This window comes from Drosophila takahashii, chromosome X, assembly GCF_030179915.1.
Source record: "Drosophila takahashii strain IR98-3 E-12201 chromosome X, DtakHiC1v2, whole genome shotgun sequence".
In the NCBI taxonomy this organism is placed as follows: domain Eukaryota; kingdom Metazoa; phylum Arthropoda; class Insecta; order Diptera; family Drosophilidae; genus Drosophila; species Drosophila takahashii.
In genome coordinates, this window is record NC_091683.1 from 18,935,074 (window position 1) to 18,959,539 (window position 24,466).

Consider the following 24,466-nt stretch of genomic DNA (forward strand, 5'->3'; position numbering starts at 1 on the left):
GAATTGCAATTTGTATTCTTTTTGTTTTTTTTTAAGATTAAATCAAACTTTTTTTTATAGCGCTTTAGAAGTTTTCAACTGATAGACTGACGTAAAAAATATTGCAAATAATATAATGGAGCATACTCTTTGTGAGATATTAATAAAAAGTAATTGCCATATTTAGTGGCTTTAAAATGATATGCAATATTTTTAGCAAATTGAAAGGAAAACCTATAATTTTGTTTGCTAAGCTAAGGGGGCTCTTCAATGGGAAATTTTGTATTTTTATTGCTAAATATGTATACCAATGATGCCGTGGCGCGACTCCACGGCCAGCGTGTAGTTGCGCTCGAGCTTCCAGGCGTCCAGCTTGTGCTCCCTGTAGACATTGACCTCCGTGTTCTGACCTTGGTTCGGATTCGGGTTCGGATTCAGATTCAGATTCAGATTGGGGTGGACCTTATCCGCCAGCTTGCCCACCTCCGCCAAAGTTTCGGTCGTTACGCGCAGATCTGGATGAGATGAGAGATGGGGAAGAACAGAGCTCGGATGAGGGGCGGTGGCAATGACGAGGGTCGCACAGCAAGGATTCGGCTTCGGGGAACAATACTTGGCATGCCAATTAATTGCAATCAATTAAATTCCACTTTGGCGCGCTTCCTACGCTTTGTTCGCAGCCCCTCCCCCATTTCCCATTTCCCTTCTCTGGTTCCCTGGATTTTGCCCAACCCAATCCAACTTCAATGTTTTGTTGCTCCGTTTCATACATATTTGCAGTACACTTCATTACGCATGATTTGCAATTCAATTACCCGGCCCATGTCTATCAGTCCGGCATTCAGCCAGTCGGAAATTGGTTTCGCAGGCCGAAATGCCCCCGAAATGCTCGGTCCTCTGAAGAGCCAGTCCTATGTAGTCCTTCAAGCCGCAAATTGCTGCAGGCACGTGCAACCGCAGAGGTTGCTGCTCTGCTCGGACAGAAGCAACACTTCAAATGGGACTGGGGTTAACCGGAAAAAGGGTTTGTGCCCTCTGCAAATGCAGTTCCCCCCAGGATCCAGCTAAACTCCCCTCTAAATTATGCTTTACAAATGAAAATCCTGCTGGCTTTACTTCATTTAAATTTAAGAAAATAATTAATAGCTTTTAATAAATGGGCTTTTAATAAATCTGTATCTCTATGAAGTATGAATTTAAAATTGGTTTTACTGCGAATTTGTTAGTCAATTGTCTTTTTATGAAAATCTCTAAAATGTTTGTAGCCCATAAGGGGTTTGTTTCTTTTAGTTTTGAGTGGATATAAATGTCAGAAAAGTCCTATAAAGTATAAATTCCTGATTCCTGATTAGGATCACTCGTTCAATTGTTCTAGTCTGTCCGTATGTCCGTCCGTTTGTCTGTCCGTATGAATTTCTAGGTGGCCTATTTTTCTATAAAAATTGTAGTTTATTTAACTTGCTAATATTTATCAAAAAGCTGTGAGCAAACAATAATATCGCCGCTAGATGGCGTGGTTGCTTTGCTGTTTGCTTATTCTCCATCTCCCTCGCTCTGCCTTAAGCTAAGTAATGGGTAACTGATAGTCGAAGCACTCGACTATAGCGTTCTCTCTTGTTTTACCATATTATTTATGTTTTTACTTACGCTGCCAGCTCTCGTTGGGATCTGCGTTTCCATTGACCAGGCGATGGTCCCGCTCCAAGTCCCGTTCTCGATCCCTTTCCCTTTCTCTTTCCCTCTCTCGATCCCGTTCCTCGCCGTAAACATGTCGCTTGCGCTGCTGCTGCTGCTGCTGACCCACCAAATGGCTGAGGTGGTTCTCCCTGGCCGCCTGAACCTCCTGTAGTTGCAGCTGCTGCTGTTGCTCCAGCAACAGGTGCTCCCTCTCCCTTTCTCGCTCTCTCTCCCTCTCCCTTTCCCTTTCCCGCTCCTCGCGCAGCCTCAGTTTGCGCTGCTCCCGCGGCTCCCAGTCGCCTGGCTGCTGATCCAGTGATGACTTGCTGCCATACAGATAGTGACTGGCCAGCGGAGTCAGTCCATCGGCGCAGGGATTGCTCCTGGCAGCAGCAATCTGTTGCTGTTGCTGCTGGGAGAAGCTGCGATTCACCGGACTTCTTCCCACCCGCAAAATGTGCGGCTGTTGCTGCTGCTGTTGCTGTTGTGCCCGCTGACTGATTCCGTACACCTGTTCCCGCTGCTGGTGGTAAGCTCGTCTGGCCGAAGCATGTATATGTTGCTGCTGTTGCTGCTGCTGTTGCTGCTCCTCGGAGTACTCCGTGGGCGAATGGAGCAGCAAACTGGCTCTTGTGGGCGGCGCCTCCCAGTAGTTCTCCTTGATGAAAGGATTCTGACTCCCATTGCCGTTGAGCAACTGTTGTTGCTGCTGTTGCTGCTGCTGCTGCTGCTGCCTGTTGCTGGCTGGCAAAGCAGCGCTGCGTTTTCTCGGCATTTCCGCGTAGCCGCCGGGACCACGCCTACTCTCGCCCACCGTGTGGTAGTAGAAGGAGGCGGGATAGTCGGGCTCCTCGCCGGCCGCTCCTCCGCTCCTGCTCCGCTCCACAGCTGACTCGCCGGTGGCCTCCGTTTCCTGTTGTTGCTGCTGCTGCTGCTGCTGCTGGTGGTGCGGCGGTGTGGGCGGCGTGAGCGGTGCGCAGAGGAAGGGATTCGTGGAGATGCGCGGCGTCACCGAGGAAAGCGATTCGGAGGAGTGAGACGAGGCCGAGTGAGGCGGCGGCGATTGCGTTATGATGTTCACGCTCTTGTAGTAGCTGGGCGTACTGGTGGGCGTGGCCTTGGCCGGCGGTGGACTACTACTGGCACCAACAATTTCCAGCGGCTCCCGTTCACCGGCTGTTGTTGGGCTGCTGCTCCGATTGCTGCTGCTGTTGCTGTTGGTATTCACGTCCGCCAGGTGAGCATGTTGCTGCTGTGCTGTCTGATGTTGCTGCGGCTGCTGCTGCTGCTGTTGCGGCTGCTGTTTGGGTCGGCACTTGGGGAAAAGCAAGTTGATCTGATCGTTGAGCGGCGGCGATGGCGACAGCAGAGCCTGCGACAGGATCAACGGCGGTTGCTGCTGCTGTTGCTGCTGCTGCTGATGTTGCTGGTAGCTGTTGCTGTTGCTGCTGTCGCAGTCCAGCTCCAAGCTGCCGTTGAGTGCGTAGAAGCCGCGTTGCTGGCCGACAGCTGCCGCTGCTGCTGCTGCGTGTGGCTGCAGTCGCTGGTAGGGCAACTGCTGGTGCTGCTGCTGCTGCAACTGCTGATGTTGCTGCTGCTGCAACTGATCCTGCTGGTGATGGTGGTGGTGATGGTGATTACTGCTACTAGTTGTTTGTCCAGCAGCCAGTGTTGTCAATGTTGTGCTGACCATTATTGTTGCCAATAAACTGCAAGTGAATAATGAGCAACATTAGAGTGATTCAACAAGCCACTTGAGCAGTAATAAGCTACGCAACCCCCAACTTCCCCCCTGATAAACAATACACAGCCGATATTCTACGCTTCACGTCCTGCTGGCAGTTGTTTTAATAAATGCAGGCGCTGTGTCAACCTTTGTCATGTCCCAACGGCAACAGGGCGTGACAGTAACGAGTTCTGTCGCCGTCGCAGTTCGTTTGGGTCACGTTTCCACACAGAGAAAAAAATCAATATGAAATAGGGTAAATTCTACCTCATCCGATATGATTAATGTCAAATTGATGATTCACACATATCAATTTGATATTTTATCATATCAGTTATATGAAAATACTATTTGAAAATTCCAAATGTGGTATCTTTTGAACTAGATAACATAAACTATATTCATTTCATTTAGAAAAGGGGAAATTTCTACTTTTGACAATATGATTAATGTCAAATTTATGATCCAAACATATCAATTTGATATTTTATTATATGAGTTATATAAAAAAAATATTTTAAAATATCAACTTTAGTATTTTTTGAACAAATAATGTTACATTAAAATTAAAAACATAATCTTTTTTCATATCAAAATGATATGACTTGATCTTTAAATGTATAAAATTAGCCTTCACATATCAATCTGATCTTTTGCCAATTTTTTTTTCTGTGCATGGAATTAAGGGGAGGGATCCATACCGAATGCCCCTGGGTTCTGGCCAAAACAAATGGCTGCCATAAGACAGGCAAATATTTAATTGTCCAACCCCCCGCGAAAGCGAAAAATGCGAAACACTCGTGCAGCAGCCAATCAATGTCATTGAGCGATTGCCGTCGGTTTGTTGAATTTAAATTTAAATTTTAAACTGACCGCCTGCGTTTAAGTTGGATTCAATTTGCATTTGCCACGAGCTTTTTGTCATGCGGCATGCAAATGAGCCCTGGACAGCCTGTGCAACTGGGAAAAGTCGATGGTAGGGGAGTAAAAAACGATAATATGTAAAGAGATTCACATTTTTGTTTAACTTTTCTGCCCTTTTTTTCAGCTAGGTGATATGCAAATAACCGAAAGCCAAAGTGAAGTGTGGAAAAATCAATTGAATAGGATTTTAATCCATTTCATTTGGGGTTTTTTAAGTCTACTTTTGATACTGACATGGATGATATCAGGAATTTCTGTCCTTTCAAAATCCTTGTAAAGTCTATTGTGAAATCTTAGCTTGCCCCAAAAACGGTCCCTCTTAAATCGCTTAAAGCGGCCACACATATCCCCCGTTGGGCCCTCAAACACTCCGCTCCACTTTCGCATTCCATGCGGCAATCCACCCAAAACTCCACCCCCACCTCCACCCACAAGTTATGCTAATGCGTGCGTTGTGCCGGGTGGAGTATAAACATATATACATGTGTGTGTGCTTGTGCCCGGGGTCTAAAATATTTTCCCAACAATCAAACTAAAAATTTCGAAAAGGATTAACAACAACAGCAGCAGAAGCCAGAAGCGAGACGGAAAAAAGTCAGGGAAGCGTACAAATACACGCAGAGAAAATGTTTAAATTCAGTTTAGATTTCTTATTTATTTTAGGTGTTATAGGTGTTTTGATTGATATACACACACAAACCAAAACACGCCAGAATTAAATCGATATGCGCATGGTAAATTTCTGGCATTTATACGCATATGGTTTTTACCATGCAATACTGGTAAAATTGATATGAAATAAAATCATTTTACCGAATTTTCTCGCATTTTCAGAGATTCTCTGAATTTAAAAGAATAAGAAGCAATATAAAGACTCTCTCTATTATTTACAGTTCGAGCATATCAAATTGAGATGCCGCATATCAAAACAGAGCTGATAGCACATAATATCAAATTGATCATCGTTTCAAATCAATTTTTTTGTTTTACACCTAAATCAATTTTATTTTGATCAAAATTTCACATCTTTTTATTTTTAGTCGCTTGTAAAACTTTCAAAAATGGTAATAATGCAAATATTTCGTCCTCTGTGCGGCAATCACACATACAAGTGGGGATAACCGAAGCGAGCAGCGAGATATGTGAGCCGGATCCTGTTGTTGCTCCTGTTGCTCCTGCTGCTCTTCTGTGCGTCTCGCATCGCTTTGTGCACTCGCATGGAAAATATGTTTTCGTTTTCTGGAATACCGCACAGGCGAGAAGCTGGGAAAAGGGCAAGCGGCTGGATGAGGGGGACTTTGCATGCCGCCAAGACGGAGGGGGTCTTTCATAACCGAAATCTACACAACAGCTAACAAGGTATAACAGCAGCAGCGACAGCCAGAGTCGCATCCAAATGGAGGAGGATGACGATGAGGATGAGAATGAGTAGGACCAGCAGTAGAACCATAACCATAACCATAACCATGGCCAGAGCAACATTTTCTTTAAGGCTTCACACGACACGAACACGAACACGGCTAGATGGGCAAACATTTTCATTCCCTCCCAGTGGGATGTTGGTTCAAGATAGTCGCTTGTCAGAGGAATTGGTGACAATAAAACATGCTCTCCAGTCTACAGTCTCCATTCTCCAGTCTCCACATGGGTCGGATTTTGAGACAAAAAAAGTGTAACCGATTTTAAAGCCCTAAAAGTTTAACTCCTGAAAATCCTGTGTCTGTGTATTTCACCCGAGTTTCGATTTAATTTGGTGAAATTTTATTGAATTTCAGTTTTCAAAGAAATTAGAAATTCTATTTAATTTATTTATTACCCTGAATAAATCTTTTATCATTTTCGGAGTTCGGGGTCATCATCCTCCTTTAATATTCGGTAACAATTTTATTCGCCATTTAAAAGAGTTCTATAAAACTCATCTATCTGCCCCTTTGCCAATTTATTTTAATTCAAATGATTTTATTAATTTTTATTAATTAAAGCGAAATAAAACAAATGACTTTTGAAGAAACATATATTATATGCTTTTTGAACATAGCATTTTCTTAGATTTGGGCAGCTTTCAACTTTAAACTTTTCCTAGATTTTTTTGCTTTGAACAAACTTTTAAGATAATTTGATTTTCCCTGAAAAAGTGCCTCTGAAAGACTTTGATTTGGAAAGCTATGACCCCTTTGTTTGCCAAGAGTTTGAGTAATGGAATAATGCTTAATTATAGTATAAATGCCGTTGCCCTCTGCCTTCAGGTGATGTTAAGTGCGAGTCATAAAAATTTCATAAATTCTTCAGCCGGCGGAGCACACATGCACATCCTGGCACCCTCAACGCGACAACTCCTACAGCCCCGTGGACCCCGTGTATCCCGGTATCCTTGTCCTAGACCTGGCAGCTGCATAATTGAGTTACCAGGACGATGAGGGCGGAGGACTCGACGACTCGTGATGACGGTGGCCGCGTCCTTGGAGTTTTATTAACTTAATGCCCGCTTAAACGATGCGTCGCCTGCTGGTCCTTAAATATTTAAAATTAATTCAAGCCCGTTCCGTCGCTCGTTGCTGCCCAATGAATCAAAATCAAAATCAATTGCCAGTGCCCACAGTTTGCCACCGATGCGCAGAGGGTGGTGCAGGGTGGTGGTGCAGGGTGGTGGAGGGTGGTGCAGGTGGTGCTGGCCTAATGCGGTCCTGGGGCTGATACCGTCATTACGGCCACATTGCGGCAGGACACAGGCAGGCAGCCAGTCGACCAGCCAACGACGTGGGCAACGGGTTAGATGCAATTACCTCTGCCTATGATGGCATTAATTATGCAAAACAACTAACGCTGCAGGAGGCAGTGGGTGGTGGTTCGGGTGGTATTTCAGGTGGTGTTCCTGGCGATTGCATGCACACACGGCACTGCCGTAAACGAAACATGCAATTTATTTTAACCCAAATCGTTGCCTGTTTTTTGTTTTTTCTTTGCTGTTTTCTGTTTTTTGCCCGTTATGCAATTACTTGCCAAGCCCCTGGGGGCGATAAGTACTGCTTTGTCTGGGGATTGAATGCTCAGCTCACGAATACGAATACGAGTCGCCTTCTCTATATTTTTATACCCATTACTTTTAGAGTAAAAGGGTATATTTTATTGGTAGGTTGTATGTAAAAGGTAGAAGGAAGATATTGTAAAGCTGCAAATGTCATTGTGTTGTGTTTATTAAAACCTATTGAATGTAGAAGAAAATTCTAAAATCGGACCATTAATCAAAAAGTTATGAGAAAAACAAATAATAAAATGCAAGCAGTGCAAGCAGTTTTACTTTCTTTACGCTCTTGGGTGATTAACGGGTATTAAATAGTCGAGGCAATCTCTCCCGTTTCTAGCTCACTTCTCGGGGCGTCCGCGCATTTAGTCTAGTTTAGTTAATATTTTGCAGATTTTCACCTAGATGTGTGTGCAATTAAGCCAGCCCTTGGCTTTCACTGCTCAAGGATTAATTCAATTATGGTGGCCAGTGTGTTCGTGTGGGCAAAATTGTCGCTAAGCGGATTTGAGTGCAGAGCTTGCTGATGAGAACGGTTGCAATTTGGGTTAAAAACCATTTTGGCTAAGAGACTGAGACTGAGAAGAAAAAAAAACTGAGAACGGGAAATCCGGAAAAGGGTAGGAAAAAGCAGAGCGTCATGTAAAGCGCCGCATGACAAAAGCACACACAGCGATAAAGGAAAAGGGGGAAGCGAAAAACGAAAGCGAAAAGTGTAATGAAAAGTGAAAGTGACTAAGATGTTTTTCCGAGCTGTTGATGACGTGGGCGAGTAGTAATGTTGACAAAAGCAACAATAATGGCGGAATTGTAACGTTTGCCAAATGAAAACGGCAGCACGCAAAATGGCGAGAACTGAATTTGGGGTGAGAGGCGGAAAATAAGGAAAACGAGAAAATGGGGAAAGTGAGGAAAATGTTGAAAATGCGGGAAAGCCGGAAAAGGGGACAAAGTAGAGAAGAAGACGAAGATGGCGAACGAGGCGAAAACAAACATGACGAACAGAACAACAGGCGGTGGCAAACAAAGAAAAGCGAGGAGGTTGCCACCAAAGTAAGTGGTCTCCGGGGAATGGAAATGGAAAATCTTAACAAACAACTTTTCAAAAAATAGCCAAACATTACGGAAATACAAGAGAAGAATTCAGCTCTGAGAGGGATTTAAGTAAATGGGCTTAGTTTTAAAGAAGCTTATCTTTTTCGTTTTTTGCAAAACAATGCCTTATTTTATAAAAAAGAGGCAAACGAAAAAATTGGTTTATAAATGCTTATACTTTTTATTTCAAGGAACAGAGAAATAAATTTAATAATTGTCAGATCGCTGGGATTATTAATTGTCAAAATAGGTGTCTAAAAGTATGCAACAATAAATTTAAACTGAAAAGAGGTATGCATTTATTTAGGAAGACTTTTATTTACTGCATTCTTTAGGACACATATTTTAAAGCCCTTAGTGATTTAACTTTATTTAATAAGAAAAGTGCAATAAATCCACAACTGCTCAAGCCACCCGCTCCAAGTAAACACACACAAATCAAATTTGCCGTAAGGCCCGTAACACTCGAGGGTTGAGTGACTGGCTGATATGTTTTCGACTAACTGACTGAATGACTGACTGACTGACTGACTCATTCCTGAAAAGGTGAGTGTATAAAATACACACATATGTGGGTTGCACGTGGGAGGGATGGTTTCTTTTGGGGGGAGCGTGTTGAATGGGTGTCATTGTCGCCGCTGGCAAATGTGTTGCTTACGGGCCTAAGGATCCATTAATAAAATGAGTCGAGCATAAATTTCAACTGGCAGCGGTATCCTGAGGACCTCGAAACGGGCCTCCTAATCGATTGAGAAGCGAAGCCCCATCCCCCTTACAATGCAAACACCTTTAAGCGGCTTACGAAGACCCATCATCCGATTTCTCCGTCTCCCCTAAATGGATCGTAAAATTTAGCTCTCGACTTAATGCTAATATTATTTGGCCAATTTTTCGTGCATGTGTGTGCATGTGACGATAAAGTGTTTTCGGCTATCACCTGAACTGCACAGTCACCTGGCTTCCCCTTCCAGTCCCCTCTGTCTCCCTGTTTCTTTGGTCCTTTAGTCCTTTTGGTCCTCTGGTTCCTGCCAATTCCGGTCCGGCTCTTTGACATATCTCGGTGCGTGCTGAGCGGGTTTTATGGCACAAGTTTTCATTGGCTTAATGCATATTTAAAATCGGATATATTCAACATATACGTTTCGCGTCCCGAAATTTCCCCCTGTTTTCAAGCCAGCATAATGCCGCTTTGAGCTTGCAGTATTTAAACTGATAGCGTTGAAAGTTTGAGTGGCAACTGCACTGGAAGAAAAGCGTTTGAAATTTAATTAAATCCCAAAGACTTTTAGACGCCTTTTTAAGTGATTCGAAATCGTATACAAAGACAAAAACGCACAGATTTACAGATTAAAATAAAATGTTGCATACTTTTAGACACCTTTTCAAGTGGTTTGAAATCCCTATGTACAAACCTAAATATTTACAGATTTAAATATATTATTGCATACTTTTAAACACCTTTATATATCGTTTTTTACCTTCGAGAACATACATATTTGTATTTGTACAATTTTAATCTATCACATAAACTTGATTACACTTATTTTTAACCGCATTGTGTATTGACATACAGCGGGGCAAAAACGTGGCCAATAAAATGTAAATATTGCTTGTATCGCTTTAAGCCATAACTTGCTGTTTTTTCCTCTGTTGGATGGTTATTTTTTCCTTCCCCTTTTTACCGGGTTCTTGCATTCGGTGGGTGGTCTTTCCATTATCAGTGGAGCTGCAGCTGCAACTGCAGATTTGGCTGAAGCACATGCAATCCATAAACTTCTCCGCTCGGGAGCTTGGACTAATGTGTTTTTAAGGTGCCCATCATCGAAGCAACCCCCTCCTTCTCCCCCTCCCCACTGACACACATATAGGGGTTGTACTATATAGCTGCCATACTTCATGTTGGGCTTTAATTCGACGTCTTGGGCTGTCGACGCTGCCTTCAATTATTGGAATGCTATTCCAGTCACGTCCCTGCGTTCGTGTCCTCCCTGCTTTCTCTTTCTCTTCCTGCTGCTCTCCGATTGTTGCTATATTGCTATATGGCCATATAGCTGTATATGCCCCGTTCCCTCTATAACTCTCCGTAACGATTTTTCTCGCCGCCCAGGCCAAATATAAAACAAGAGTTACAAAAATAGCTAGCGAAATTTACAACAATCGCACGCCTCCAACGAACACACCCCTTTTTTTTATTCTTTTTTTCTTGTTTTTTCATGGCCCCATTGCAATTTGCGGGAAAGTTCCACCCATTTCCAAACCCACACTGTAGTTCCAGTTTCAGTTTTGCAAAACATTTTCGGTTGTTTTTCGAGGGCAATAAAACGTTTCGAATTAACGTTTGTTGCTAGACAATTGGGACACAAAGGGGATCGAGCGGCTTGCTAAATGGGAGCCTTGAGAATGCTTTATTACCGAGATACAGATAAACTTTATTAAAGCGTCAGTTTTGTCGGCGAATGGCAATGATGCTGATGGTGTCACTGTGTTGAAGGAAGTCTAAGGATGGAGAAACAATTGGCAATGGAAGTTTTCAATTTACTAGCAGAATTATTATTATTTTTTTGGAACATCACTTCCTGGTAAAATATTGTTAATATTAATCCAAGTCGAGGTTTTCACAAGGAAGCCCGATGAATCAGCTGGCCATTAACTCTTCCCATCATCTCTTCATTAGCAGCTTCCCACTGGCTGATGGATAGAGCGCTAATGCTGGTCCACTCTAACCCACCCTAACACACACACAGGACAATTAACCCAAGTGAAGGCCAAAGAAAGCGGAGAAAGTGCTGACAGACCAGCAATGGTCGGCCAGTCGGAGCTAATGAAATGCTAGCGACGTCGACGACAATTGGAATAAATTGCTGGTTCGCCTTGGAAAGCCGAAAGCCTCGAGAATCGAGGAAAACCACAAGCGAGTTATGAGTGGGTGGGAAAAGGGGAAAGGGGATGGGAAATGGGAAAGTGTGGTGTGGCGTGTGGCATGAGAGCCAGCGACTCATCAGCCAGAAAGCCACTTTATTCTATTTCCGTTTCCGGCTGTTGTCGCCAGGCGCTCTTGCAGCTCCAGTAATCCACCCACTCCTTGCTCCAAGTTCCAAGTTCCATTTTCCATGTCCCTTGTTGTTCTAGTCGAGCTGCCGAGTATGTAATGTGTTTCCGCTGGCCACAAACTGTGGCAGCAAGTGCGTGCCATGTCGGATCCCAGATCCCAGATCCTGGAACTCTGGAGAAGCTGCAATCACAGTCTACCAACTATATGATACCCAGTACTTCACATTTTAATGTCTGCACCCAAAAAAAAATACTTAAAAAAATATAGAAACTGTTATTACATGAATTCTACACCATTTGCATCAATAAGATGAGTATTAAATTAATACTTTGAAAAGAATTTTATTGAAACATTCGGTATACTAAGTTGAGAATTTGCATTATTTATAATACATCTATAATAATAATACAATGCTTATAGAGTTAACACTTTTGATTTTTTTTTGGGTGTGCTCAATTTACTTCTGCCACCAAGTTTATAATCTCTGCCATTTAAGCGGCGCTTGCTCAAAGGCTTTATAGACATATTGACCTTGAGTTCATAAAAGTCTGGCTGGTACTTTAATCTTCTCTTGATCATAAAAATCCTCGTGTATCTCTGCTAACATAGGGATTAGTCCAGGGTATAAAGGGCATAGAGAGGAAGTTTGGATGTGGGATGTGGATCTGGATGTTGCAAGTGGCTGTGGCAGTCGCGCCGAGCCAACAAAATGACACTCAAAATGTCAACGTCACCGCCACCGAGGAGCTGAAGGAGCTGAGGGAGAAAACGGGGCCAGGATGGCATAGTATATGCACAATAATGATGGCTTCGCTCCATCTCAGTCCTCCCAGAAGTCGGAGGACTCCCACACACTATATGTAGTTGCAAGCCAATTCCGAGGCACGCATTTTTATATTACAGCCAGAATGGAGACGTTGACGTTGGAGGCGGTGGCAAGATATATGAGCGTTGCATGAGGCAGCAGGCAAAGTTTCCACACTTGGAAAAATGTGTCTGGCTGGGAATGAGTCACTTTTCGGATCTCTGTCATTTGCCATTGGGATTAGCAAGTGGAAAAGATTTGAAATAGTGGAAAAGTGCCTTGAAACTGAAAAATAGATAGGTACATTTACTAGACGAAATATACGGATAGTTACGTAACTATAAAAAATAGTAACGTATATTTTGTTGTTGCTTTGGGTATGTGTCCTTGTTAATTGTGTATTTGTTGTTGTGAATGTAACTATTTGATTGGTAGAATTAACATTTTTTGTATGAACTAGAATTTTTGTTCAAAACTATATATTCCCTGATAACTTGAAATTCCTGGAACCTATGCTGGAAAGAAGAAGAGGGAGACAAATCGGTTTAGGAGTGCCAACTGCAGGGATAAAAGGCAAGAGTAATGGCGACTCGCGAGGATGTGGAATCTGGGCCACAGAAATGTTCCAGATTTCCCTATCTGTGTGTTTGGCAGTCAAGTCAAGTCAAGTCAAGTCGAGCAGAGTCGAGTCCATTTGACCTGACTCCACGCAATCTGGCCAAGTATTTTCCAATCAACCACTAAATGCGCTTAATAACTTAAGACCCTGTCGGTGTTTTGGACCCAACCCCCTTCCACAAAGGAGCTCCTGCTGTTCGAGTCCACCCATTGCATACTTTATGAGCTGGGATTATGGTCATTAAGGTGGCAGCCGACCACCTCACATATGGCGACCCACCTCCACTAGCAACAGTTGGCGCTCATTTGGGTAGGAGTTGCATTTTAGGACAAGTTAGGGGGTTGGGGCTTAAATGGGTGTTCGGACCACAAAACGTTTAGCGTTAAGCCGGCAACAACAACGACGGGGGTTTGGGGGTTGGGGGCTCAATTATGTTTCCGGGGGGTCAAGTGGTATGTCCCCGGCTTTATCCTTGGCACTCGGATGGAGATTTGGGTTCTGCCAGCAGCGTCATCGATGAGTCACAGCCGTTGTTTCGGAGGGTTGAAGGTTGAGCTCCAGTTTTAGTTTTAGTTTTGGCTTGTTGTTTCACCCGCCGCTCGTTTGCCAAATTAGTTTCAGGCTAAGCTGGCAGGGAGAAAGTTTTATTTTTAGACCACCCTCATTTTCATTTCGATTTCCACTTGCACCCACTGCCGCCCACTGCCACCCACTGCCAACAATGTGACATGGCCACCCCAAAAATTATCTGACAAAGACACCCCGAGGGGCTGAGGACGAGTTCAATGACACGACAACGAGGAGATGGCTGCCTATTTAAGTGTTAAGAGAAGCGAAGCGAAGAGGGTTGGGCTGGCCTGCCCAAGTGAGTGTCTTTCTCTTGGCTTTCTCTCTGCCACGCCACACCACACCACTCTCTCTCGCTCTCTCCTTCGCCCTGTCTGCCTCCCACAACTTTCCCATTTCCCATTTTCCGGCCCCGCGTTGATTGAGCTCCGCAAATCGATTTCCATTGATTGATAAAGCTACCAAGGCAGCGACCGAAGGAGAACTCCAGCAGAACGCCGGGGAAAAAGGAAAGTAGTTATTTCGTGAAGGATTTTCCGTATGATGTTGTCATTGCATACTTTCGGGCTTACTTTTAAGTGAGTTGAAATCACCGGGAATTGTGTGATTTTCGTATAGAACTGACATTGTCCGCTTAGAAAGAGTTATTCTTTTCCAGACCAATGGATTATTATTTACAGCATTAGTTTGTCATTGTCTTTCTAAGAAAGTATTTGGATAAATGTACTTCCGAATATGAACTGATTTGTGATAAAGTTGTTGAGGCTTGAAAGTGAGAGGAGGTCCCCGAGAACCCGGGATAAGGTCAAATGCTGTGGCTAACCCAATGCACAATGCGCAATACCGATAAATCAATATTAAAAACAAAATGACAAATAAAATGCCACGCGTAGTCCGCAATTGGAATTGTGATAAAAGATACGCAGCACTTTCAGAAAACCCGGGGGAAAATAACAGAGAGAGAGAGAGAGAGTGAGCTAAGGAAAAACATTGTACAAATATTCAGAGCACTTTCCACATTCATTTATTAGGCAAACAAACGGGCAGACGGGTGGGATGGAAATGGAAATGGGAAATGGGAAAGGGGGCAGAAGGTCGCCCGGAAAGTGGTGGGTGGTTGGTGGGCGGTCCGGCTAGCGACAGGCGTCAAAGGTCGGGCCCCTTATTTATTTCCAATTCCAATGCTGTGTCATTTGTCGGGCAAATGTTTCCACACCCCCAATTAAACGAGGGTGGAGGGGAGGAAAGTGGTCACAAAAACGTGAGCAGATACAATGGATCTGAATTATCTCAAGATGCTCGTATCCCAGTGGTTCTCAAAATAAATTCCAGTTAAAATAAAATTAATACAATCTAATGTACCAGATTGGTAAAAAACATTACCTAAGGTAAAAAAAAAAGTTTTTGGGCCGACACAACGGAAATATTGATCCAAATATGGATTGTCATACCTTTCTGGACTCGTTATTAAATTTCCTAACGATTGGCATTTAAACCTTGACATTTTATTTATTTTTAATTTTTCGAAAAAAATCATGGGGTACCCCCTTATAAAAAAAATTAAAAATTTGCGAAAATTTTATTTTTTCCAAAATCACACGGAATGTGCTATGGATTTATTTATTATTTTGTTATCTGTTCAAAACAGTATGTATTTTTGGTGTAGGACCATTTTTGGCCAAGTTACAGTATTTTTCGAAAAAAAAATCATGATGTAAGGTAAGTTACTATAATAGTAAGATTATTTAAAATGTACATCAAATGCGTGACAGGGAAAACCTTAAGCGATAAGACTCTTTCGGGGATATATTCCCAATGAAGGAGCTGTCATATAATCCTAGTCAGCCATCAGTTCATGGGGTCTATTCGCTTCAACTTTCTCTCCCTTTCGCGAATGCCGTTGGCGTTTTCAGTGAGCCAGCGATTTAAAGAATCGCCCAAAGACACGTACGAAGTGCAGGGTACGAGGAAAGGGAAGAGCGAGGAAAATCAATGGAAATTTATGTGACTCAAATATCAAACAATTTTATTTTCCCAGGTCCAACCGTCTGCCGTCTACCGTCCGCCGCAGTATACATTGCGATATTTTCCACAATTTTTGTACATTTATTTGGATGTCCTGCGCGAATGCAGCGAGCATTGGAAATTCCCCCGGGAGAGGGAGATAGCCGGTTTAAATTCGTGTGCATTGTGCATGCTTAATTGAGTTGTCCCCGTCCTCCGGGCTTTTCCTTTTCGTTTTCTTCCTGTTCTCCCGGTTTTCCCATTTCTTCCGTTTCACATGTGTGCTTCAAACAGTTTATCGAAGCAAACAGCCCCAAAAGCCTCACATCTCTACCATATATGTGTATATACCCTGCCCTACACCAAAGTCTAAAATCCGAAATCCAAAATCCACCCATCCGAAGCCATTCACTCTGTTGATTTAGCCCTGCAAAATGTCCTCGGCCCGTAAATCGCGCACATCGCTTCAGTTGATTTCCATGTCACTGACAAAACACAATTTGCTTTCGTCTTTTGTGTACATAGCTAAATTCTAGATGGGCCATTGCATAGGGCATACAACATACATCGTACATCGTTGGAGGGCTTCGATAAAAAGGATTAAAGGTAGGGACATGTCCGCACTTGCGTTTGAACAGCCCGACAGGCCGGCAAATAACACGGCCAAGATGACATCTAATCTCGGGGAATCCAAGGGGTGTTGTCAGACGGTCGATGGGCTCTGGAATATGAAAGATGAAATACGAAGGGCCTAAGGCATTCTTAAAGGCTATAAAACCGTTGAATGACCTTAAATAAATGAAATTGTTTCCTTTCCACTTCAGTTCACATATTTGTTATTTGTTAGCACAACAATGAGAGGGAAAGTAAAGTCAATTACACAAAGTATCAAAATGGAATTGCATTTAGTGCGCTAAATCAAACAGGACAAAGCAATAAATAACCTTCACCCGTTGAGTTATTCGACTATGAAATACCTGGTAAATTACCTTAGCAAATGCCCATCAACTTGGATGGAAATTCGATGCACACCAGTGTTCACATAGCACCGGGTATCACAATGCACTTACTCTATTTTTTCAATGCAATTATTTGCCTTTATTGTTAATAATTTGATTTAATTTTAAATCGATTGTTTATGGGATTTGCGCAGGCAAGCATGAACCATAAAGTGAGTGAAAAAGCGTAGGGATTTGAGGTCATTTGACAGGTATGTAAATATATATACGAGTATATATAGAACGAGGCCACAATATATTCCAGCTACAAATATCTAGATGAATACCACAGAGTGTAGAGGCACAGCCGCAAAATTAAACAAAAGTAAAGAAAAGTTAAGGTAAACTTGGGAACTCGGTAACTCGGTAACTCGGGTGTCCTTTGATCGATGAAAACCCATTGGTTTTTCTCAGCCCCCCCACAAAATCGTGTCACTTAATGCTGCCGAAACTTGTGGGCACTTTCATCCATATTCATTAAGCCCCAAGATGGAGAAACTATTTTTATTAATTTTACAAATGAACGCTTTGCTTTCCAATTCGATGTGGTTCGAGAAAAGACCGCAATAAGCCTAGGATCCAACTTGCCAACCCACTCCTTCCCCTCCTCGCCATCATCATCATCATTTTCATCGTTTGGCGTCGTTAGGAGAAAGTTTTCCCAAGCCGCAGAAATGATTGCTGTCACCGATAAGGCGACTGACAATGGTCGAAAGGAGTTAGTTGATCGAGGGCCGTGAAGCTGAGGATGAGGGGAATAGTTTTCACTACTTTCGGTTTTAATTTCGTAAATTGCATTTGCCAGTGTTATTTATTCAATCCACTGGCTGCGTTCAACAAGGAATCAAGGAGCAAGGAACAAGGAACAAGGAACCTGGAACAGGTGCCTCTTGGATTGTCACATCCCGGCGATGAAGCTCGTTTATTAACACGATTCTCGCTGCTAGCGCCATGTTTCCATATAAAGTATATGTATATATGTATCTATAGTTGGCTGCCACTTGGATTCTCGGGGCTCCACTCCTTGGCTTTCCCGCCATCAACCCCTAATCGATTTTTGATGAGATTTTTGTATTCAATTTTGGTTTTGATAGGTAACGAGGAAGGAGGAACGAGGAACGCATCGCGCAAAAGGGTGGGATTTCAGGGGAGGGGCTTGAACGTGGCTTTTAGTGGCGATGGCTTGGATTTTATTCGACTGGGGAGTAGCAATTCCTGGCGACAATGGCACCAGGAGAGGAGCTCCCGAAGGAGGATGGAAATGGAGAGTGGGAAAAAGATGGGCGAAACTTACGGCGGAGGAACCAAATGGAACAGTGGCCATGACAACGATGCCATTGACATAATTTTGCACCGCTTTTGTTTGTATTGCCAATAGAAGGGACCGTTAAAAATAGGGGGGTTTTTTATGGGCCAACTAACCCCATCCGCCTGGGGTGGTAAAGTAAAAGCAAACGACTCTCTTTTTGTTTGGCTTTCATTCGCCTGAGCTCGAGCTCGAGTTGATTTACGCAGTTGCTCTCATAACCGGGCTAAGGTTTCCCTGCAATTGACTTTCAACTGCATTATTATTTTTAAGGGTTCTTTTCAAATTGGATGGCTGAATGCGTGGCTCCCGCGTTTTCTTTGAGTTTGCGGTTAGTTTCAAGGGGAGATTCACTTAATGGAATGATTCGCCTTTTGGGAGAAGGTAATTTAAGTAATAAGGAGGTGTTAGGAAGCGGAATATATTTGAGCGGCTATTTATTAGTATACCTGGTACTTACATATTTACAGATTTTGTAAAAATGTAAATGCTATTGTAGTGTTTATTAATACCTTTCGATTTGTAGAAGGAAATGTTCAAATCGAACCATTTATTAACAAGTTATGAGCAAATAATGAAATGAAATGCAAGCAGTGCAAGCAGTTGTCTTATTGCTGCATAGCTTAGTACCGGATATCTGATAGTCGAGGTGCTCGACTACACTTGTATTTATTTAGTTATTCGGAATACTGGAAAAAATCTTGAGTAATGGCATTGGAAATGGGTCACTGGTCCTTTTATCCCATGTCCATCGATTTCTACTCTCTTCGGCGACTCCGTCCATCTCTCAATCCCATCTCGTTATCTTTCACCCTTTCCTTGCCCAATTTTTCCCTTTTCACGTCAGTGTCGCAGTCTTAGCTTCGCATTCGTGCAAATCACATTAGTCGTCGTGAATCCTGGCAAAAAATCACAGGCCAGTGGATGACTGATTGAGCCTGAACCGGATCGTAGATGTGTGCTTGTGTGCTTGCTTCTCTCAACTTAACTCAACTCCCCAAAAAGAATCCGCCAATCTTCATTCGCCCGCTCTCCTCCTTATCCTCATTGAAATTGGCAATTTCGTTTTCATTTAACGCTGACGAAATGCATTTCCTGAAATGAACAGCGAGCAAGCCGGAGATGGAGTCTCGTGGAAAAGGGTCAGGGATGCAGGACGAAGGATGCAGGATGTGCCTGGCTGGATGCCTGGCAACGAAGGACTCCTCCTCTGGCTTTGCGCAATGTCAAATGTTGCCGCAAGGACGACAGCCGGAAGTGCAGCACGGCCACTGGGCAGGCAAAGCCCGAGGGGCTGGCGAGAGGGGCAGGGGAGGGAAGGTCACCTGCCAGGCACAATAAGTTTAATATATTGGCATGGACTTAAGCACAGCCAGGTGACTGCAGTTGAAGCACCATTCTGCACTGCTTCTTTTTTGCAGCAGCAACATAAGACGGCCAACATATGTATGTCGAATGTCCTGTGTCGCAAACTCAGGACTCGGGACTCGGAAGACACTGATGACTGTCAGACAGGCCTTGTATCCTCGGACCTTGGCAACTGATTCGGACTGATTAAGACATTCTGGCTAATTCCCTTGCACCTGCCACACGACACTGAATCCGCCCCTTGTGCCTACGACGGAAAAGTCCGAGAAGTCGAAAGGTCAGGTAAATACGGGTTCAAAGACGGTAATGTTAAACTTAAAAGATAGTTAAATTTAAATATAAAAGATAGAGTTAGCGATTAGAGGTTTATTAAACTCAATGCGCTGTCAGTCAAACAGGCAAAACTCAACAATCGCTTCCAGCAAACTATATAAAATTCAACTATTTTCGCCAACCAACTTTCCAATTGCATTTAAAATCCTGTGATCCGGTGATCCCCCCATTAGCCATGGAAAACCCTTTCCGCAGATGGTCTCCATTGCAGCCCCTCGTTGTTCTTTATTTCGAGTGGACTTAAGTTCCCACCTGACTTCTGCGAATGCGAGCTTTAATTCCCCTTCAGTGGGAGCTGCACAAGTTTGTTCGCTTTATCTGAAACATTGTCCGCTTATCTTTTGCAGAAGTAGAAAGAGACAGAGGGAGAAGGAGATTTGTGTGGCTCAGCTCGAACTGTGACCCTAGTCCCTGTATATCCTCCATCCCCCCCTTTCGGCCCTCTGGTCATCTGACCTCAAAACTAAATCGAAACTTGCAGTTGCAGGACGACAATCTCGGCGTTATCCTTCCGCTGTTGTTCCTTCCTCTGGCCAAAGTTTGTAGAGTCGTGGAATGTGCAACAATTCGAATAGAAAACCAAATACTTTTCCGATCACAGAACCATCCCCTAAATTGTATCGCTCGTTGTTTTCTGTTGTGGGGCAAGGAGAAAAAATAAACTTACCGAAAGTCCTCGAGTTACAACATGAAACAAGTCGATGCCGGAGACACCTGTAAGTAGACGGGGCGGAGAGGAGAAGAAATCCATTAGTTAAGTCTCTGACAAGGCTGCCAGTTCATTACACTCTACTAGCCCCGAACTCCCCGGCCATTTGCCCAAAAAAATGTATTGTATTAATGATGCAACTGTCAAAGTTTTCGGGCCGAGACTGTACCTGCTAATGAGGCAACTCCAAGCTCGCCAGATTCTTCAGGTTCCCCAGATTCACCCCCACCTTCTTTTGGGAAAATTGAAAAGAATTAATGACAGCTGGGGGGGTGGAGAAGGGAGAAAAGGAGAGTCGAAGAGACCACGTCAAAGACATGCCAAACATATCACGTAAAACATTAAAATGAGAGGAGCGGAGCAATGAGATGGGCAAACAATGTTTGCTGTTGCCAAATGAAAATGTTGTTGAGGAAAATGCAAAAAATAAGGGAAGCAAACAAACAAAAAAAGAGGGTACCGGGAATGAATTAATGAAATGAAGAGAGGTGCCGGGGTAAAGAAAACAATTAAAAGAATTTATGGCTCCAGTTTAATGAATTTTCAGCTTGTTTGCACGCACACACATGCCAAAGTGGGTGGGTGGTCTGCTGGCTCAGCAGTTTCATTCAGCCATTTGATGCACAGTGGGTGGTGGGTGGAGGTTAGGGGTTAGGGGTTCAAGGCCTAAAAAGGCGCCACAGGTGTAAAATGCTTATAAATCTGCTACCCTCCAAGTGCGTGTGTTTGTGTTTGTGAACGAAAATGAATGTTATTGTGGAACATTGTTTAATGAAGTTTTTTTCAACTGCTTAGACAGAAATTGATGGCTAGCCAGGATCTGATGAGCCAGCTGAGGCTAACACACGTGGCCAGGGGCTCTTGAAAATCATTTTAAATGGCCCTGATAAAATGCTTCACCTTGGCTCTTTTTGGTCGGAATTTATTTGCATTAAGGCAATTAACAATGTTGTCTGAGCAGGAATAATATTAGAAATTTCAGCAGATAATGCTGCTTCTCTTAGCAGGAAATTATATTTCTAAAAATTTATTGGCTACAAAAAATGTTTTGTAAAGTAATCTTTAAATATAAGTACACATTTTCCATTCAGTAAAGTAGTTGCATTAGCATCCTGCGAAACATCCGCTAGACACTTAAGCCCAAAGACAAGACCGATATTATGGGCCAAGGAGTGTTGATGGAAAAACCGGTGAACTATAATGCTCTAGGCAATCGGACACCATCGCCTTGGCGTCCTTCGTTGGCGCAGTGGGCGGTTCGGGAGATGGAAAGTACAAAGTAGAGGTACTAAGGCGGATAGTGGGCGCCGTATTAGGTGAGGTCCTGGCTTCTCTTGGCTTCAATTATGAAACAATAAACAATTTGCTTGGGTCCTCCCCTGTCATCTTTTGTCCAGTGTCCTGCCCTCCGTGTCCTTCAGTGTCTTTTTTGCCCGGCGGCTCCTTCGGTGCTGCAAATTGGCTGCGACACTTGCCTCCCATTTGCACCCACTGCCTCGCAGTCGGCTTGTTGTCATCGCCATTTCGCCGGAAGCAGATATTTGATAAATTTTTTGTGTCATCTTTGTGTTGGCTTTTTTTCTTTATTATTATTTTGCCATATTTCTGGACCCCAGACTCGGCCAGCATTTCCATGATAACTGTTGATAACAGCCAACAGTCAGCCGGCTCTCCTCGGGGCTCATGCAAAAAATTTTAATTCAGTTTGGTTTTCGTTCTTTTTTTTCTCTTTCTTGGCTTTTCTTTTCTGCGGCCGGCAGCAGATCTCAATTCTGCGGACTTTTCCCCTTACTTTTCTTTTTTCCTCTCCCTCGGCCGGCAGTTTGTTAATTTATTGCCGCTCCGTACTTCGGGGAATCCCCTTCTTTTCCACCTGCCTTCCTTTCACCTGTCCAATTTGAGCCTGGCAACTGTTCGCAGGGCAACGACTGAGGTAACTTGGCCTTGCCAGCAACATTTTTTTTTATTGGTTATTGATTTGGCCTTCTGTCTTTCAGTTGGCAGCAAAAATAAACCCACCCAGACTTTGATTTCATCGAGTTCGAATTTCTGTTTAGAGCTGATGCGAAACAATTGGGAAGAAAAACTTTTCAAAAACAATAGGCCATGTATGGCATTTGAATTGTAAAGCCGAAAGAAACTTTATAACTTAAAAACAAGCTAAGAATGGTAATTAGCAGTTTGCCACTTTTTGGGAAATATAAATACAAGAAATATTTTATCTTTTAAAGATATAGCAGTTCCAAGATTCCTTTTTCCACAGCTTGCCTACCTGTTAGGTTTTCCAAAGACTTTTACCCAAACTCTGAGAGAATAAATGGCTTAAGAGGAGTTTTATTTTTTTTCCTACACATTTACGCAGTAAAATCCAGGCCAAAGGCAAAAGTCAATTTGCCAAGGTTGTCTGAGTTTGGCAAAAAAGAAAGGGTAGGAGGGCTGCTCGTAAATCTTGGCACTTTTCACTTGGCACTGACCACTGGCTTCCTCCCACTTTGGTGGCCTTAAATATTCATTTGTCGGAGTTGAAAAATTGAACGATTCTCGATTTGGATCCGGACTTGGATTCGTTTTCCTCCCTCCCTTTCCCCTCAGTAAGAGCTAAAAATTGCAATCTGCTGACAGGGCCGAGTAATCGCCGGGTGGGCGTTGGTTGTACTACTTTGTGTGGTGGCCGATATCGCCGTTGGCACAGGCACAGCCATCGAATCGATGAGGTCAGGATATTAAGCCTTAATTTATGCAACGATTTCTTTGCGCAACGTGTTTATCGAGCGCCTCGCACAACATTGCCACACAAAGTGCACCAAGTTGGTCCAAGGAAATGGGGCGCAAAAAATGAAAGGGCTGAGAAGGAATTGCAGGGCAAAAACAGGACAATACTGGTCAATAATCCTCCATTAGCAGGCCCAAAGGGATTTCATTTAGCTGCAGGCTGTCCTGTGATTTCATTTCTCAAAAAACGTTAACGTTTCTTGCTCTTCAATCGACAAACATTTATCAAAGTCTCCCAATTCTGACAAATTAACTCAAGAGCTGAAAAGATTTTAAATTTTACTTGAAAGTTAATAGGCTCAAAAAAAGTATGGGGGAGTAGAGATTTTCAAAACAAATGTTTTGATCACATCAATTTATCTGAGAAAGTATGGAATCTTTAAAGTTGGTAGTGTTGATATAGTGGATAGGTAAATTGAAGCTTAAATAGTTTAAAAAGGAACAAGACCAGTGAATAGAGAAGAAATATTACGTTGCACACTTATTAAATACCACATTTCCTCTCACTTTTCACGCGAAATCATTCACCAGTGCAAAAAGTCTCTACAAATATCCATGAGATTTAGTAACTTATTTTTGAAACATGATGTCAATAATATATCACTTTAGAACTGAGCTTCTAGTCCATATTCAATCGTATTTTGGTTATGCCAAAATGCACTGGATTTTGTCACTGGCTGAAGAAGATATAGAGTGAGATGGGCGAGGGAGCTGTGTATAATACATAAATGGATGCAGATGGCACATGGCACATGGCATATGGTTGAAAGCCTGGTTGGTTGGCTGCTCCCACGAGTGCTGAATGCTGGGAGTTGGGAGTTAGGATCTAAGAGCTAGGAGCCAAGAGCTGGGAGATTGCATTTTACTCAAGTAAACTGGGGCGCAGGATAACTCACGAGATGGAGAGTGAAGAGTGGGCTTGAAAGCCGAGAATGCTGTTGTTGCTGCAGCTGCAGTGTGGCAATGTTGCAATGGTGCTGCCAGTGAGAATGCATCATTAGTGCAGGAAAGCCACGTGTTGCTGTGTTGCACTCGTCGTGCAGTAACCCACTGGGAAATGGGTTGGATATGGGGTATGCATGGCTATATGGCTATATGGGTACACCACTCTCCAGGGAGGCGAAACGAAACCATGTGGCAAATGAGGCTAAAACACAAGTGAAGCCAGGCAAAACCGGAGACGACGTCCTTGTCTCCGATTCACCGAGTCCTTCTCCCTTCTGCCCATCAACTGGCAGTGATGGATAGATGCCGGCGATGGATGGAACAGGACAGGACAGGACAGGACAGGATAGAACAGGACAGAACAGAACAGAACAGCAGTCAACGTTCATTTCCTTGCCGGGAAACTAATATTCAAGCAGCAGTGGAGAAGGATATACATGCTGGAATCTGTACGCTTGACTAAATTCGCAGGACTAAGGGAGATTGAGTTATCAATCGGATATTTCAGGCAGGACATCAATAGTCTTCAACGCATAGTTTTTGCAACAATCCTTTGTCACCATGT

At 43.3% G+C, this 24,466-nt stretch overlaps 1 protein-coding gene across 12 annotated transcripts in view; it reads right to left on the reverse strand.

The window, feature by feature from the left end:
- X11Lbeta overlaps positions 1 to 24,466 on the reverse strand; it is a 95,371-nt gene that overhangs the window by 11,420 nt on the left and 59,485 nt on the right. For 9 of the 12 annotated variants that reach the window (XM_070218988.1, XM_070218986.1, XM_070218987.1 and 6 more), the window contains 3 exons: positions 20,143 to 20,189; positions 1,627 to 3,365; positions 288 to 494 (listed from right to left, as the gene is read on the reverse strand). In XM_070218988.1, coding sequence (XP_070075089.1) covers positions 288 to 494; positions 1,627 to 3,349 — 1,930 coding nt within the window. In that variant the 5' untranslated portion in view covers positions 3,350 to 3,365; positions 20,143 to 20,189. The remainder of the gene's footprint in view (positions 1 to 287; positions 495 to 1,626; positions 3,366 to 20,142; positions 20,190 to 24,466) is intronic. The other 3 variants (XM_070218997.1, XM_070218996.1, XM_070218992.1) reach the window with 2 other exon arrangements.